The 18,847-nt window shown below is 39.8% G+C and overlaps 1 protein-coding gene across 1 annotated transcript in view; it reads left to right on the top strand.

Moving 5' to 3' along the window:
• The window catches only part of DISC1 (DISC1 scaffold protein), a gene marked incomplete at both ends in the record, with an annotated part of 280,468 nt that overhangs the window by 250,644 nt on the left and 10,977 nt on the right, over window positions 1-18,847 (top strand). The window contains one exon of the mRNA XM_081039321.1: window positions 11,236-11,506. Coding sequence (XP_080895447.1) covers window positions 11,236-11,506 — 271 coding nt within the window. The remainder of the gene's footprint in view (window positions 1-11,235; window positions 11,507-18,847) is intronic.

Here is an 18,847-nt window from a genome sequence, read left to right as displayed (position 1 = left end):
CCTTTAAGTAAAAGTATTAATAAGTCAGGAAAGAGTTTGGTGATGAGAGCTGAAATTATAGTGTCAGTCTTTCCATCCCTAAAGTGGCTGGAAGCTTACCTCCAAACTTCCTGCCTACCCTCCGTCCTGCCATCATTCCCCATAACTAATACACGTGGCTTCATTCCATGATGATTCGAGCCACAGTCAGATGGTCTCTTAGACCTCACTTTGCTCCCATCCGGGAGGGGGGACAGAAGTGATGAATCTCAGTTCTCTATTCCAGGACTTTCTGCCAGACACCGAAATTGTGTCTTCATATTGCCTCATTACTGGCTGTGAAAAGATCACCAGTCAGTCATTTAAGGGATTCTCACTAACGACCTCATTACTCAAAACTTTGAAATTGACTGCTGCTCTCTTTAGGACAAACAGACTCAATAAGGTTTCTAAAAATCTGTAGCTTGATGAAATAGTCTGTGAACCTTGATGAAGCATTGCAGTTCCACATCTATGTGATTTCCTTCCGGTTCGGCATGCGTCTCTAACTTTGGCTTCCAAACTTTGACATGTGCATTTTAAGAGATATTTCAGGATAAATCCCACTTTCACTCAAAGAATACACATACTATATTTTGTCAAATGGCAAATGGACATGAAATTAGAGTATTCAGATCACTATAGTAGAAAATTGTTTGCAGAAGCAGCAAACTCTTTTCCCTTGGGAAACTTATGAGAGCTGGGCTGCTGACTCCTACCCTTGAAGCCAGTCCTGCAGACACCATTAGAAGCCAGAGAGATGCTGATGGGTCTGTCAAGTTAATAATAAAAAATGGCTGAGAACACCCCCCCCCCCAGGTAACTGAATGTGATTTGGTCTCCACGTGGGAAGAAACAGATAATAAAGTGGAGGAGGGGTTTCCAGGCATGGCCCTTTCTTCCTCCCACCTTGTCTGGGAAGGCCAGTGTCCGCCGTGTTACTTCTGGGAACAGACAAGCACCTGCTGGCCAGTGTGTCAGGGGAGACAAGACTGGAAAAGAGAGCACTCCCATGGGTGTCCCACAGACAGCCTGGACCCTGAGCACTCATTCCCGTAGCCTCCCTGTTCCCTGAGAGGTAAGTAATTATCACCTAGGGGTCCCTGTGTTTCTGTAAGTACAGATGCTCTCCTCCCTGAGATGGTGCCCCACCTACACCTATGCAGATGGGCACAAGTTGGGTCACTGGCATTATCCCCTCTCCAAAGCCCCATCATCAGCCAAAGTAACTAATATGTCTAAGAAAGTATGAACTCATATGCAAAAGAAATGAGACTTCTCAGGAGGACAGCTTCTATACGAGAACAACAGCAAACTGAAGGGCTTCTGCATGATGATACATAATTAGTGAGTTAGGCACAAGGTGTTCAATAAACATCAGAGATTCCCCAACGATAAGGGAGGATACAGAAGACACGAAGTAAAACATGAAGTCATAAAGTAACCCAAGTGGAAGTTCAGAGAACGCAAAATGTAAAAATGAAAAAGTCTCAGTAAATGAGTTTCACAGACAGATGGGTTTGGCTGCAGAACCAATTAGTGAACTAGAAGGTCATGTCAAAAAAACTCTGAGGACATCAGGAAGAGACGGAGAGATGGAAAACTTAAAAGATAACTGGAATGATATAAAATAGAGTTATTTGATCAAAGTTGATGTGAAAAGAATCCCAGAAGGAAAGAGAACAATTAGAGAGGAGAGAAAGGAAGTAATTGAGAGACTAATGACTGAAAATTGCCCAGAAAAAGGAAAAGACATAAGACCTTATACAGACAGGCTTAATAGGGTACAAAACAGGATAGATAAAGGATGGGGGGCTCAATAGGTTGTAATTAAGATTTATAGATAACAAAGATGAAAAGAAAATATTAAGAGCAGATCAGCTATAAAAGGATAAGAATCAGACTGATCTCAGACTTTTTGATGACAACATAGAATGCAAGTCCATGAAACAGTATTTTCAAAGTGTAGAAACCAAAATATTAAGCTAAACCATTAGTTAGTATTTGAGTGTGTAATAAAGATGTTCTTAGACCTCTGAGCTCTTAAGGCTTACTGTACATATCTTCTTTGAAATATTCTTAAAGGAAGTATTTCAACCAGATGAAAAGTAAAGTCCAGGAGGATGGGTTGAGTTATGTGAGAAAGTATCTGGAAAACAAACAAACAAAAAAAGACTTTAGTAAAATTTACTGTTGATGAAATAGAGAACTTACAAAAAGCAAACAAACAAACAAACAAACAAAAAAAACCAATTTATCTTAGTAAAAATCCAGAACTAAAATATAGTCTCAAAATATATACAAATATATCACCTGGGAGGCAGGATGGGGGTAGAATAAGAGGGACGTGAGTATTTGATAAGGTGCAGCCCAGGTAAACACCTTCCTCTCCTGGATCTAATGAGAGTCCCTCAGACATCAGGTGAGCCTGGTACCACCAGCAAAAAGGTAACCTTCTAACAACAAGCACCCAGCTGGGTGCTCCCCTCCCTGGCTGGCCTGAGACTCCTCTCCTATCTCAGAGATACCCAGTGGCCTGGCCTGGGGAAAAGCTTTGCCCCTCAGGCAGTCCAGCTAGGACCACAGCGAGCCCTCAAGCCCTTGTGGGAACAAATATATCAAACAAGCAACAAACAAACAAAACATCCCCCACACCAAACAAACTCACTGCAAAAGCTTTTAAAATTAAAATGCCATTGAAAGCATAGTCCATAAAAGTAGTACAGGACCTGTGTGATAAACCTAAACAGGGTTATTGCCTTCTAAAATAAAACATTTGAATAAGACTCAGAATCTTCCAACATAATAGCCAAAATATCCACGATATAATTAAGAATTATTTATCATAATAAAAACCAAGGAAATCACAGCTTGACTGAGAAAAAACAACCAACACCAATGTAGAGATTAATCAGATGTAGGAATCATGTGTGTCTGATGGTGGAGTAATGGTGTATGGCCACCAAAACAAGAAGGTATTTTCAACAAAGCAGGCAACTCTATAGAACATAACAGAATTTATTATAGGGTAATTTACTTATGGGAAAATTGGGTTGGAGTGGAAGAAATGACCCAGCAGTCTGCACAGGTTATTCTCTGCTAACAGACCCTTGTTACAATACTTTTTAAAAATAGTGTAACTCAGGTGAAATAGTGTAACTAATGACTGACAAGACAGAGACAAAGAATGTAGTAGCACCAGGGGCTATATCTCCTGTGATAGACGATTGTTTATAATCAGTACTATCACCAGCTTGATATTTATCTGCATTGTCATGCCATTCCAGGTGTTACTAACAAAAATATTTATGTCTACATTTTAACAAACACAGATGCTAGAAAGCTTTGATATACTTACTAAGGAGGACACTGAGGTTGGTCAAATGTCACAACATAAGACTTAAAAATGAAATAAAATCCAGGACACAGAGATGGTGTTGGTTTTGTTCACATCTACGTCTATACAATATGACAAGAATTTTAAAGCAGCCATCATAAAATGCTTCAATAAGCAAATACAAATTCAGTTGAAACAAATGAAAAAATAGAAAATGTCAGCAAAGATATAGAAGGTATTTTTAAAAACCAAGTGGAAATTGTAGAACTAAAAATGCAAAAACAAAAATAAAAATCTCACTAGAAAGACTCAGTAGTAGAGTGAGGATGACAGAAGATAAAATCATAAACTTGAGAACAGATCACTGGAATTTACCTGATCTGAACAAGAGAAAATAGATTGAAATGAACACAGCCTTAGAAACCAGTGGGATAATAACAAAATATCCAATACTTGAACCCAAGAAGGAGAGTGACTAGGACTGAAAGATTATTTGAAGAAATAATGGCTAAGAACTTTCAACTTTTGGTGAAAGATACAAACCTACAGATTTCAGAAGCTTATCAAATCCCCAACACAAAAAAAAATTAAAACAATCCACACTAAAACATGAGAATACAATTTCTGAAAACTTAGAAGACAGAGAAAAAAACCTTGAAAGCACCCAGAGAGAAATGATGCATTACCTGTAGGGGAATATCAACTTGAATAACAGTGGATTTCTCATCTGAAACTATGAAAGCCAGAAAGAAGTGGCACATTTTTCAAGTGATGAAAGAAGACAATTAATTTGGAATTGTATATCCAGCAAAACTATCCTTCAAGAATGAAGGGAAAATAAAGAAATTCTCAGATGAGAAAACTAAATGTATTTGTTGATGGTAGATTAAAGGTTAGCTAAAGGAAGTTCTTGAAACAGAAAGGAAATTATACAAGAAAGAATCTTGGAGTTTAAGGTGAGAAGACAGAACAATGGAAAGAGCAGAAATGCAGTAGACTATCCCTTTCCTCGTGAGTTTTATAAAACATATTTGGTGATAGAAACAAAAATTATAACACCAGTGGATACTCAAAACAATGATATTTCGAAGTGGGGAAGGTAAAGAGAGCTAAATGAAAGTAAGGTTTACACATGTACTTGAAGCAGTAAAATGTTGTTGCCAGAAGACTAATAAGTCACATACGTATATCATAATACACAGAGCAACTACTATGAAAACTATTCAAAGAGATACAATCCAAAACATTATAAGTAAATTAAGATGGAATCCTAAAAAAATAGGTCCTCACAAAGGTGTCAAGTAATTTTTGACAAAGATATAAAAGTAATTCAACAGAGGAAGGATACAGTTTTTAACAAATGGTACAGGAGTGGTTGGACATCCAAAGGCAAAAAAAAAAATTAATCTCAACCTAAATCTCACTCTTTACATAAAAATTAGATGAATCATGGACTTAAATGTCTATGATTTGGAATATAGAATGTCTATGAATGGAACATAGACTAAAAACAGTTTAGGAAGAAAAATAGGAGTACGTCTAGGGCTAGAAAAGATTTCTAAGACTTGACACTAAAAGTATGATTCATTGAAAGGAACCATTGATAAATTGGACTTCATTAAAGTAAAAAAATTTTGCTCTGCAAAATACCATGTGAGGAGGGTAAAGATACCTACTGGGAGAAAATATTTGCAAACTACATATCCAACAAAGGACCAGTGTCTAGAATACATGAAAATTTCTCCAAACTAAATGGTTAAAAAAAAATCAATACAACTAGAAAATAGGACAGACATGAACAGATATCTCATTGAGGAGATATACAGATGACAAATAAGCACTTGAAAAGATATTCAACATCATTATAAATGAGGGAAATGCAACCTAAAACCACAATGAGCTATCACTACACAACTACTAGAATGGCTGAAAAAATTTGTAATAGTAGCAAGTATTAGTGAGGGTGCGAAGAAACTAGGTCACTCATGCTTTGCAGTTGGGAATGTAAAATGGTCTCGTTGCTCAGGAAAAGAGTTTGGTAGTTTCTCACAAAACAAAATATGCAATGACTATATAACCTAGTTATTGCATTCTTGGACATTTCAGAGAATTAAAATTCAATTTCATGTAACAACCTGGACACAGATGTTCATAGCAGCTTTATTTATAATACTTCCAAACTGGGAACATCACAGATGTCCTTCACTGGGTGACTGGTTAAACAAACTGTGGTCCAAACATAGCCTGGAATACCAGTCAGCAATAAAATGGAACAAGCAATAGGTACCTGAATCTCCAAGAAACTATGCTGAATGAAAAATCCAATCCTAAGTAGTGCATACTTTATGATTCCATTTATATAACATTTTTGAAATAACAAAATTTCCGAAATGGAGAACAGTTTAATGGTTTCCAGCAGCCAGGTGTGGGGGCAAGGGTGGATAGTTAGGTGGGTGTGGTTATAAAGATGGTCCTAGGTATCCTTGAGGAGATGGAGTTGTTCTGTATCTTGAATGTGGTGGTGGATACATGAACTTACACAAGTGATAAAATTATGTAGAAACACACACAAACACACACACACACACACACACACACACACACAAATGAGAGGAAATCTGAATAGGATCAGTGGATTGTATCAATGTCAGATGCCTGGTTTGTGATATCATAGTACATTTTTTCAAAATGTTACCATTGCGGAAAACTGGGTTTTCTCTCATAATTGTATGTGAATTTAATAGAAAGAAGAAGGAAGTTAAGATAAAAGAGATAAAGACATAAACCTCTTGAACAAGTAAAAATCTTGGTTGTAATGAATCAGAAAAATAGCAACAATTGCACAAAACTTACAGTAATTGTGAATACATGAGTTAAAACTACCAATGCCAAAGATAAAATCCCAGAAAGAATTTTAATAAAATTTAGCAAATATTTTGTACTGGATTCATTAAAAAAAAAAATCATGTAAAAATGTTGAAAATAAAGGGTGGTAACAAAATAATCAAGGAAAAATTGAATGAAAAGAATGTTGGACCAATAATTATAATATCAGACAAAATAGATTTTAAGGTTAAAACATCATACCAACAAAGAAGATCATCATACTGAAAAGAAGCAGTAGAAAATTTAATGATTGGAACATATGAGTCTAACATTATAATATAAAATACATAAAACAAGCAATAGAACTGTGGGAGGAAATAGATAAATCAAGGATTATAGTTGCAAATTTAAGACTCATTTCAGAAACTGGTAGATGAAGCAGACAAAGAAAAGCAAATATATAAAAATGTTAATAACATAATATTCTCTAACTTTAGACTCAATGAGAACACTGATTCATTTTGGACACATATGGAACACTTACAAAGAGCAATCGAGTACTGGGTGATAGAGGAAGTCTCAATTAGTTTTATAAAGTATGATCTCAACTGTTATGCAATAAAATTAGATATTAGTTTAAAAACTGAAAAAAACTTCTATGTAGAAATTGAAAAACTTGCTACTAAATAGCACGTGTGTTAAAGAGGTAATCATGAGGAAACACAATGAAAGCACTAAAATGTAAAATTTGTGGGACAATAATGTTGTAAATTCTGGAAATAAATCTGGTTTCATTATAGACAAATATTAAAAATTGGTAAGTTTGATGGTAGGTACACAAAATGGGTAAGTTAAATTATTTTCCATATTTTTCGGTATATTTAAAGTATTTAATAATTTAAAAACTTAAACATAACTTATAATAAATAAACAAAAATATTAGACATGATTAAAATATTACTCAGACAAAAATTTAGAGCTTTAAATACACGTATTAGAAAATTAAAATAGCAAGAGAAGAAAATAAATGAGTTAACAGAAGAAGCTAATAAAAAGATAATAAATCTGAAGTAATGAGAAAAAAAGGAAACCTAAAGATAAGATCAGAAATGAAGGAAACAAAGGAAAAAAATGATTATCAAAGATTAACAAAGCAAATCTTTGAAAAGATTAATAAGTTAGCAAACTTCTGATAAGACTGAACAAGATTAATCAGAAAAGGAGTAAATAAATAAAATAGAGTGCAATAGAAATTATTATTGCTGTTTATTTGTTTTACATCAAAACTCAGTATGTAAAGGAGAAATGTCTATGGACACAGGTGATTTAAAATTTTTTTTACATTATTAACAAACATTACAATATGTATGTAGCTCACGAAATAATGGACTGATTTCTATAAAGGATATAAAATGTTAAATTGGACATAAGAAGAAATAGAAAATGGAATAGACTGTAAAAATTAAAGATATTGAAGTAGCAATTAAATGTTTCCTTCAACAAAAGCCTTAGGGAAAGGATAGGGAACCCACTAAAGGAATAAACAGGCAATGGATTTGAAGAGAGAAGGAGCAGAAGAGCATCTGAGTGGCTGGGCCCAATCCTAGTAGAGAACCGACAGTGAGGGGTGGGCCACCAGGAGGAAGCTGGGGAATGCAGTCCAGTGTTCCTGTGTCTTCTCGTGTGTACCAGACCCTGCTCACTAGAATTTATCTGGAACCCCAGATTCATTACCTGCAGGGCTTTCACTGCTATTCACGGACGGGTGCAAAGTGGCTTGAAATGTGAATCATCTGACGTGCGCCTTCCCAGCTGAAGTGGAACAAGGCAGCGCTCTGCCTCTGTTTCAGCCCTCATCCTGTAAATAAGTGTCCTTTCTGCTCTCTAGTTAGTGCTATGGTTGTCACACTTTTTTGTGCATTGTTTTGGGGTGATTTCACTGTTTAAAATGGCCCCCAAGTGTAGCTGCAGTGCTGTCTGGCTCTCCTAAGTGCCAGGAGCCTGCAATGCACCTTGTGGAGAAAACGGTGTGTTAGAGACGCTTTGTTCAGGCATGGGGTATATATAAAGTGTTAACTTGGACTCGAGAAGAAATAGGAGATGGAGTAGACTATAAAAATTAAAGATACTGAAGTGGCCATGGGCTCAGTGTTAATGAACTGACAATATATATTAAATAAGGTTTCTTTAAACAGAAACACACATAAAACAAGGCTATTTATTGATTGGTTGATGAAAATGTTGTGACCAGAGCCTCGCGGGAACCCTGGATTCCCCTGGGACCACTTGTTCAGTATTCACTAATTTGTGTTCATGGTGACTTTATAGAAGAGAACTACTGTGAAGAATGAGAATTGACTGTACATGTCATGCATTTCATCAAATACGTACCTCGGAGTCGCATTGCTGGGTCCTATGATTGACATATTTTTGACATTAGTCCACTGTTGAAGAGATTTCAGAGACATTCCTGTACACTCCCACCAGTGGCGTATGCCAGTGGAAATAGCGTCATATCTTTTCCAACATGTGCAATCCATCACACTGTGTTTTAATACGCTGTTTGCGGATGGCGGATAGTTGAGCTTCTTTTCATAAGTTACCTATTGGCCATTTGGATGCCCTCTTTTGTAAACTGTTCAAGTCTTTGCCCTTTTTAAAAACTGGGTTGTCTGTCGCTCTTTTATTGATTTATTTCTGTTTATATTCTGGAATTAGACCTTTGTTGGTTACATGGATTACAAACATCTCCCACTTTGTGACTTACCATTCCATTCTCGCAATGGTGTTTTTTTGATGAATGTAAGTTGTTAATATTAATGAAGCCAAATTTAACATTTGTTTTCTTTATAGTTTAGTACTTTTTATGTCCTGTTTAAGGACCTTTGCTTACTACAAAGTCATAAAGATGTTATCCTATATTATCTTCTAGATGTTTTCCTGTTTTATCTTTCACATTTTTATCTACAATCCACTTGAAATTGATGTTTGTAGGGTGTGAGCCAGTATTCATGATTTGATTGTTTTTTTCTTACAGTGATATCCAATTGGCACAGTACATGACTGCCTGTTCCCCACTCCAGTTTATCTCTAATAATGCCTTTGTAACATATGATTCCCATCCTTTTACTTGCAACCTATTTGCATCTTTGCATTTAATGTATGTCCCTTGTAAGCAACATATAATTGGATTTTGATGTTTGTGTTCTAGTCTAAAATCTTTGCCTTTTAAATACAGTATTTATCTATTTAATATTTAATATCATTCTTAATATATTTTGGGATAAATATTTCAATTTTACCATTTTCCCCATCTGTACCATGTTATTCCTGTCTTCTTTCCTTAAAGCAATGTTTAAGTATTCTTAATTTTTAAAATGTTCTCCCATATTAGTTTTCAGTTTTATATTCTTTTAACTTCTGTTTTTTGACTAGCATAAATGGTTCAGTAGGAATCCTTGACTATGTAAAATCTAATCTAACTAAGCACTTTTACTACTTTCTGGACCTGTGACTGTCTTTATTTCTTCCTTCCATTTGTGCTGGTTGTCATGTATTTTAATTCTCTCTATATTTTAGACTACAAAAGAAATTACGATTGCTGTTTCTTTTTTAACATCAATATTCACTTAGATTTACCCACATATTTACTCTTCCCATTGTTTTTCATTCCTTTATGCTTGTGCTACTGCCAGCTGGGATCATTTCCTCTATTATGGATGTGCTGCCAAGGAATTCTTTTAGTTTTTATTTATCTGGAAACATCTTTATTTTATTTTTACTTTGGAAGGAAATTGAAAATGATTGTATAATTTATAGATTGACAGTGATTTTCTTTCAGCATTTTTAAGATGTTTTATTGTCTCCTGGCTCCCACCATTTCTGTCACCCATATTATTGTTCCTTTGAAGTAAATGTCTGTTTTCCTCTGGTTGCTTTTCAAAGGTTTTTTCTGTGGTGTTCAGCAGTTTCACTCTGATGGACCTAGGTGTGTTTTTATTCTTTGATTTTTCCTGTTTTGAGATTATAGTGCTTCCTGAATGTGTGGTTTGATCTCCCTTGTTAATATTTGAAAATTCTTAGCTAATATCTCTTCTAATATTGCTTTTGTCTCATTCTTTCTTTTTTCTTCTGAATTCATCATTTATAGACACAGGCTTTAAAATAATGATGATTAATATTTCCAAGAAGATAGAGGATATGATGGACAATTTCAGCAGATAACTGAAATATGTAAAATAAAATCAAATAAAAATTATGGAATGGAAAAATAAAGTAAAATTTAGAATACAATTGGTAAATTGAACAGTAGATTAGATATAATAGAGGGAAGGATTATTAAATGGAAGAAAGGTGTATAGAAAATATCCAACCTGAAGCTGAATAGATGGATGAAAAAAACATATTTCCATTTAAAATCACAGATTTTTGGCTTTCCATTAAAAAAATCAAAATTTTGTGAACATTGAGTCTACCTTACTCATTGTGTTAGTTGGCCTGAGCGATGATAGGCTCCCTGTAAAGGGATATGTCTTTCTGAGTAGCTGGAGTCCATGCCCCTCTATTGCTTTCTGCCACTGAGGCCAAATACCCGTTGTTATGGTTAATATCACCTCTGCCCTGCTTCAGTCATTTACATTACTCAGGGCCATAGGGGGAGGCAGAGTCTAAGCAGATGGAGGCACATGAAAAAGTACTTAGCCAGGGCGAGTGAGGCAGGGCTGGGGATTCAGAGAAAGTCAGAAGGGCTGGAGCACAGACCTGAGCAGGGACTGCTTTGTGTCGGGCCGCTGAGTCTGGGAAAATGCACAGCTCTTGGATGTCTCTGCAGACCAAGCAGCTAAGAAGGACCAATACTTACCTTACTGCTTCTTGGTGGTGTACAAATTTGGCCCCTCTGAATCTTCTGGTCTTCATAATCCATCCGTCTGTAAAATGAAGTTGACAACTGTAAGATGACTAGCAAACATTAAGCCAGGTAGACAAGCTGTTCACTTGGTATGATGGAACCTCGCTGAATTGATTTTTATGCCTTTGTTTCCCCTCTATCTTAGCTGCAAGTGTCCATTGCTTGGAAAAGTGTGGGAAGCTGACTTGGAAGCTTGTCGGTTGCTTATCCAGAGCCTGCAGCTCCAGGAGGCGAGGGGCAGCAGGTCTGCAGAAGAGGAGAGGCAGACAGATGACTTCGGGGAAGCTGCTTGTACAGTCTCTCCGGTCGTCTCCCCCTGGCCCCACTCTGAAGACGAGAGGAAGACCCCTCTGCAGGCGTTCGAAGAGTGGAAGGCTCATCTGGATCCCTCTCCTCACTGCGCTGGCAGCGAACAGGTGAGATCTGTCCATCCCGTAGCCTCAGCAGGGGCCACCCTCCCAGTGACGGCAGACAATACTGGGAGGGCTTCCCTCTCAACCATATAAACTTTTAAAAGTTTTCATAGCTTTTGAATATGATTAGAAAATCATGTAGAATTTCTGTAGAAGTTTAAAATATAGAAGAGCAAAATGAAAACCTTTTGGCATATTTAGTTCTATTTTTATTCTAATTTAATGGCTATAGTTAGATTATACAGTCTAATATATAATTACTATATATATAATACAAGGTCAGACACTTAAGTTCGTGAACTCATCCTAGAAAAAGTGCTCCATGCCTCACTGCTGAATATCACCACGGTCACCTTCCAAGTCCTCCCCTTGGGAAGCTATGCACCGATGTCAGTGCGTAGTCCACCCTTCAAAGCAATTTTGGAACTCTTTTTCTGGAATGGCCATCAGAGCTGTCATCATATTACCCTTGATGTCCTGAATGTCATCAAAATGTCTTCCTTTCAATATTTCCTTTATCTTTGGGTGAAGAAAGAAGTCATTGGGGGCCAGATCAGGTGAGTAAGGAGGGTGTTCCAATACAGTTATTTGTCTACTGGCTAAAAACTCCCTCACAGACAGTGCCCTGTGAGCTGGTGCATTGTCGTGATGCAAGAGCCATTGATTGTTGGTGAAAAGTTCAGGTAATTTTCATCTAACTTTTTCACGCAGCTTTTTCAGTACTTCCAAATAGTCAACTTGGTTAACTGTTTGTCCAGTTGGTATAATTCATAATGAATAATCCCTCTGATATCAAAAAAGTTTAGCAACATCGTTGCAACAAGTTCGCAAACATAATTGTCAGACCTCGTATGTTATAGCTACTGTATGTACTATATATGTCATATATTTCTATATTTAGAATCTATATTTCATATCATTTATTAGAATCTAAAATTCAAATATACGTATATATCCCATTAATTGTTTTTGGCAAAACAAGATTATAATGAATGTTTTTCATCTGCTATTTTCATCAACCCCCCCCAATAGTTACTTGACTTATGAAATATATATATATATATATATATAATTAAAATGTGGATTTATTTAACACTTTACCCCAAGGCTAACCTAGATTAACAGAGAAAACCTCCCCTCCCCTTCTCTTCCCTCTCCCCCTCTCTCCTTCCCTTCTTTCCTCTCCCCTCCACTCCCCTCCCCTCCCCTGTCTTCCCTTCTTCTCCCTTCCCCTTTCCTCGTCTCCCTGGTCATCTCTCCTTTCCCTCCCACACCTGTCACTCATTTTACTTTCTAACCCTAACACTATTCCCTTTAATGAAAGGGCTCTAGGAATTCTTTTTTCAACTTCAGTGCCATGGCAGGAGGCCTTGGAGCTCTTTTTTCTGGCCAGGTTCCCAGGGGTTCTGAATATTAAAAGGAAACAAAAGTGTGGTAAAGCTGGAGGAACGTGTCACTTCACGTTTATGCCTCACATTTGACATTAGATGTGCCCACTCTCTGGGTCTTTGCCATAACTCATGTGGGGAGAATGTCGCCCACACGTCCCCCACCTGGGCCAGCCTCTGTGGCCTGTCTGCAGGGCCATGTCTTTACAGAGCAGTCACTTGATGACAACGTATGTTCACTGCCTCTGGATTGCTTGGAAAATTGATGTATTTGAATTGAATAACCTCATGAAAAAGCAGGCTGTTGTCACTCTCTAGGGTCCCACCGGCCTCATCGTATTAGGCTCTAAATTGAGCCACAGATGATCTCAGCTCCTTTGTTAGTCAAGACTTTGCAGGTGGCAGCCTCCCCGAAAGCCTGGCTTCTGGTGCCCTTGGTAGAGTTGCTGAAAGCTTGCTTCCTGTGGCAGCTGGCCAGCTGGAAAGAATATTCTGGTGTGGAGGGAAGTGCCCTGTAGGCAAGAGGATGAGACCTGGGTGGGAGAAACTATGGGCCCCGGGGCTGAGGCTTCTGAGGTGGGCCTGGCTCTCTAGAGTGGGAGCAGGGGCTCAGTGCCAGGGCAAGCAGGAGCCAAGCCAGATATGGGGTGGGGTCCGCTGGGATGCTGCCGCCTCTGGAGGTCAGGACTGGTTCAGCAGTTGTGGCCCTGTGGAAGGAATCTCCTTCCTCTCTACCTCTCTCCCTCTCTCCCAACCTTCCTTCCATCCTTCCTCCCTTGCTCTCTCCCTCCTTTCTTCCTTCTTTCCACCCTTCCTTCCACCCTTCTTTCCTCTCTCCCTCCCTTCCTCCCACTGTTCTTTCCTTCCTTCCTTCCTTCCTTCCTTCCTTCCCTCCTTCCTTCCTTCCTTCCTTCCTTCCTTCCTTCCTTCCTTCCTTCCTTCCTTCCTTCTTTCCTTCCTTCCTTCCTTCCTTCCTTCCTTCCTTCCTTCCTTCCTTCCTTCCTTCTTTCCTTCCTTCCTTCCTTCCTTCTTTCCTTCCTTCCCTCCTTCCTTCCTTCCTTCCTTCCCTCCTTCCTTCCCTCCTTCCTTCCCTCCTTCCTTCCTTCCTTCCTTGCTTCCCTCCTTCCTTCCCTCCTTCCTTCCTTCCTTCCTTCCTTCCTCTCTCTCATCCTTCCTTCCCATGTGTCTCTCCAGGCTCTCTGGCGGATGACTTTCCCAGTTACAGGCGGATTATTCTTCCTCCATGAGATTTTACACCTGCCAATGTGGCTGTAGGAAAACAGAGCTAAGTTTGCCTGAACGCAGGAAATTCAGAGTCAAGGAGAATAAAGACTGGTGCCTTGTTGTAGAGTGACACTTCAGGTTCGTGGTGAGGAGGAGGCCCCAGCATCTGCTTCTCTGAGCCCCCCGAGCTCCACTCACCCTCTGAAATAGTGAGGATTTCCTGTAGTTTTCATTGCTTTTTTGGGGGGTAGGGAGAGCAGAGGGAACTTGAAAGTTTTTGCTAGCTTTCAGTGCCATCTTCCTATCCTTGCCATGCCCGGGCCCAGTGCTGTCCCCACATTGCTTCTCAGGGTTTACACTCCCCTTGGAGGGTGGGCGTCCTTTGATGTGAGTGGCAGGAATGTTAAGATGGTAGATGTTTTCTGGAAATGGCAAAATTATGGGACGGAAAACCAATCAGCTGTTGCCAGGCAGGCATTGGGTTGGGAGAAGGGATGCTTCCCAGAGAGCAATGAAGGAATTTGGGGGTTTGTGTGTGATGGATCTGTCTGTATCTTGACTGTGGTGGTAGTTACAGGACTGTATGCGTATGTCTAAATCTATAACTTTACACCAAAAAGAGTGAAATTTACTGTATAGAACTTCAAAAGTGACTAAAATCATTAAAATAACATCCACCTATTTAAAAGCAATGCTGGAGATGTTTGAATCAGTTACACTTGGCTCAGGACTGTCAGAAGACAGTAAAAAATGATGAAAGGAGCCTGAGGCTTCCAGGCCAAAAGCAGACTGTATTTTCTTACCTGCTAAAAAGTATCCGAAACAGGAACTTAGGAGAAGGAAAACTATCTCCTTAGGTTGTTGGGAAGATTTAGGTAAAATAATGCATCGAAAAATGACACAGCATACGGGCTTAAAAACGTATTTTGTGTGTGCCTAGCACTCCTTCTGGCAGCCACAATACCACCTCTAAGAAATTTTTAAGATGATATATCTTGCTTCCAGGATCAAGAAGCAGAGTCAGCAATGAATCATGAGAGACATCTAAGAAAATTAAGGTTTGATAAAGGAAACACCTTGTTTGTGTTTGGATGGAGGATTTTAGACCACTGAAGGCACAGAGAGACCACCACCAAGGGTCTGGTTGGAAAGGTGATTTTGTTTTCCTGCCTGGCTTTGCCAGAGAGTTGATGAAGTCCAGGTACTTGTGTTTATCTTGTGGGGAAAGTGTCTATTTGCTTTGCAGCTCTGAGTTGGTTTAGCTTTGGAACACCCTGCTGGGTCTGGCCATCCCACACTGGCGTCTCTATGGAAGCATAATGCCCCAAGGCAGTCAATTTCTTTTTAACCCAAATCTCCCATGAAAAATCACTCACTTCTTATGGAGTTCCGCAGGGAGATGGATTGCCAAAGCCTTCAGTGTGCTTATCGGGCCCACATGGTTTCTCCCATTTTGCCTGTGCTGTGTTAGAAGTGCTTTGTCACTAATCAAAGCTTTCCCTGTGATTGCACCTTTTCCTCATTTTACAGTGGGGCCCACAGTCATTTGCCTTGGGCTTGGTTGTGGAGCAGGTCAGCCACCGGACCAAGGGCCAGGAGTAGTGTGCGCCCCACGGCTGGGAGAGCCCCGGGCTTTGTCAGTTTCCTTGCGACTCTCCTGCGAGCCTTTCCTTGGGCTCTGGAAGCAATCAGCCCTGGTTTAGAGACATTACAAAAATCTCTTGGGAGCCAGACAGGAGCTGGGGATGCAGTGAGCCAGCTTCCTCCCCTGTGAGGTTGCTCTTTCTTTTTTCTTTTCTTTCGTTTATTTTCTTTTATTAAGATTATGGACAATGGCATTTATTCAGTATTCATGTGGTCAAGATAATATAGTATTAATATTTGAAATCTGAAGACATGAAACAAATCAGAGGTTAGTTGTGCCACCAACATCATGAATTTTAAATTGAGTAAATAGTAGTGAGCTGTGACCAAAAAAAATGTAACTGTCAGACAAATTAGTAGTCACAGTATAGCCAACGAGGATATGAAAGTCAGTTTGGGGAATATAATCAATGATGCTGTAAAGATTATGTAGGGGGTTAGATGGACACTTGTCTCATTAGGGAGACCACTTCAGGGACAGTGTAGATGTCTGACCACTGCGTTGCACACCTGAAGCTGAAGCTGAATATTATGGAATGTCAACTATAATTATATAGTCACGGGATGTGGCGTACAGCATAGGAAATAGAGCCAGTAGAATTGTAACAGCTGTATGATGTCAGAGGTTGCTCTCTCCTGTTCGTGTTCTGGCCACAATACCTGCAGAATTCTTTCTTTCCTGTCTGCAGCCTGTCCTGCTGGGCTGCTTTCTGTTTTAACTACGAAGCCAAAGCCAGCTCCTCTCCCGCCAGTTCCTGGACAGCAGCACTCTGCCCGACTTCTCGCCCCAGCGGCTTCCTTTCTGAGCCAGTAGCTGCCACCGAAGAGGCTAAAAGAGGAGTCCGAAGGGCCAGCCGCTTTGAGCCATCACATGTAGTGTGAGTGGCCAGCATGTAAAGATCTCTGTGATGAAAAGAAGTGGCAGCAGGACACCAGGCAGTGTGGCTTGCTTTATTCTATCACATAGGTCTCCACAGATTGTCGCAGACATCTCCCAATTCCGTTTTATTCAATTTCATGTGAAAAGAAAGCTGGAAAAAAGGCATCTGTGGTGAAGACCTGTGTCCTCACTGTCTTGCACTGATTTCTAATTCTAGAAACACCTATGCTGGTCAGAAGGCAGGTGCAGACGTGATTCTGTTTCTTCTCTGTCACTTCCTGGCTCACCTGAGCTCTCAAAGGGCCAGTCGCCTCACCAGTGAAACGGGGTAAAAGAAAAAGAGCAGGTCCTGAAACTATGCCTTGCTGACTTTTCCCACCTGGAGTTTGTGAGACAACACAGGAAATGCCTACTTACCTGTCAGCTGCTTTCATCTGGTGCCATTGAAGAGAAAGCCCTGAGCTGGGGCGTGAAGAGCTGGGCCTTTGTGTTCACAACAGTTTAGGATTCTGGATTCCAAACCCAGTGGTCTCACCCAAGAGTAGAGCAGTGGCGGCCGTCAGGGTGCACTCAGGGTCGGTAATTGGTTGATTAATTAAAAAGCCAAAGACTCATAAAAAATGACACATGTTCATTTGAAGCTTTTTTTTAACTGAAAACACATATTTATTTATTAATCATTCGCTAGAGTCCCAAGGCTTTCTGTTTGCATAGGTCAGCTGACACTTTTCACAGGGCCCTCTGCATATATCTCTGCCATAACGCCATGTCCAGGTTCTAACTGCATTCTTTAAAGTGGGCTGGAAACTTAAAAGGGCACTTGCAAAGCTATCCTCCTTTTCTTCCTCTCTCTCTGAAATATTGAGTTTTTCCAAGGTTTTCAACTGTTTTTTCCATATGTTGAAAACATGGAGATAAGAACTCTCTTTTCACACTAATATTTCACTGCTTTACATTTATTTAAATTATGTCACTAGAATTTTCAGTACAACTGGCATAAGTAGGTTTAGGAACTCACACACTCACCCCAGAAGAACAAAAGGGCTTACCAGGCTCTGCCCTGGCCTTGACTTCGCCTTGGTCCAGGAGGGGCATCTCCTGTCCTCAGCTGGCTCCTGCTGGTTCTCTCAGTTAATTAACGTCACCTTGTCAGGCTCCCTCACCTGCCCAAGGAAAGGAAGTGGGCTCCTCTGACCTGCCTGCTTCCCCTGCTTTTGGAACATTCTGGAACAACTTTCTGGGCTCTCAGGGTTTACCTGTGGCAGTTCTTACACTAATTAGAAATAATTCTGAGGAAAACAACCTTGGGCTCTGGGGGACGCCTTCATCTTGGCACTTTATTGTCATTCACTGCACACTGAGGGGTGGACAGAGGATGGCCACGGCCGGGGTGCGAGCTCTGATTCCTCACTCGTGGCAGAGGAGCCTTACCCGGCGCATGCACAGTGGTTTCCTTCGCACAGCTGAGAGAGTTTTAACGCAGGGCTTCACACTTCTGGAAAATGAACTGACACTGCCCCCTTGCCATACCTAGGCTGCATCTGATCTCCTCGCCTCTTGGGGCCCGGGCAGGTAAGTGAGGACCTTCCTGTCCCCCACCAGCTGGTTGTCAGAACTTCCCCCCCCCCCCCCAGTGGCTGAGGCAGGGGGCCTGGACTGGGGTTCTGTGAAACTCCTGCGGGAGTGTAAAGCAGGCCCCGCCCACCCAGGGCTACACCCTGGATCAGGTATTTAAAAACAGCAATTCTGGTAGTCTCATAGTTTACAAAAAACGTTTAGAAATTCAAAATCTTTTTAAATCTAAAATGAGCAGAGATGAAAGTTGGCGTTTGATTCTTTTCTCCTAGGTCCTCTTTACTCTGCAGAGTTCAGTGTTTCTCAGCAGCAGGCAGCTTACAAAGTACGTTCCCCTTAAATGGAGCCCCCAACTGCATTCTGTTTTCATTTTCTTATACAAAAGGGTCTTACGGTTTGATGTCACTCTCCCCTGACTGTGAACCCTTGTGTTAAACAGAAATTATTTAGTTACACGCTGATGCTATGAATATCATTTACAAATAGATCTTTCCTCAGAAGGTTCTAACACAGTTTGGCCTCATTCAGCTCTGATATTCATTCAAATGAAGTATGCTAAAAGGAAAACAGACCAAATTCTCTTAAATAATCATGTAATATAAAATATAGCTGGAAACCACAGGCCAATCAACA

The sequence above is a fragment of the Rhinolophus hipposideros genome, assembly GCF_964194185.1.
Source record: "Rhinolophus hipposideros genome assembly, chromosome: 26".
Lineage (NCBI taxonomy): Eukaryota > Metazoa > Chordata > Mammalia > Chiroptera > Rhinolophidae > Rhinolophus > Rhinolophus hipposideros.
The sequence above is the reverse complement of the archived record's forward strand: the minus strand, read 5'-3'. Positions and strand labels throughout refer to the sequence as shown.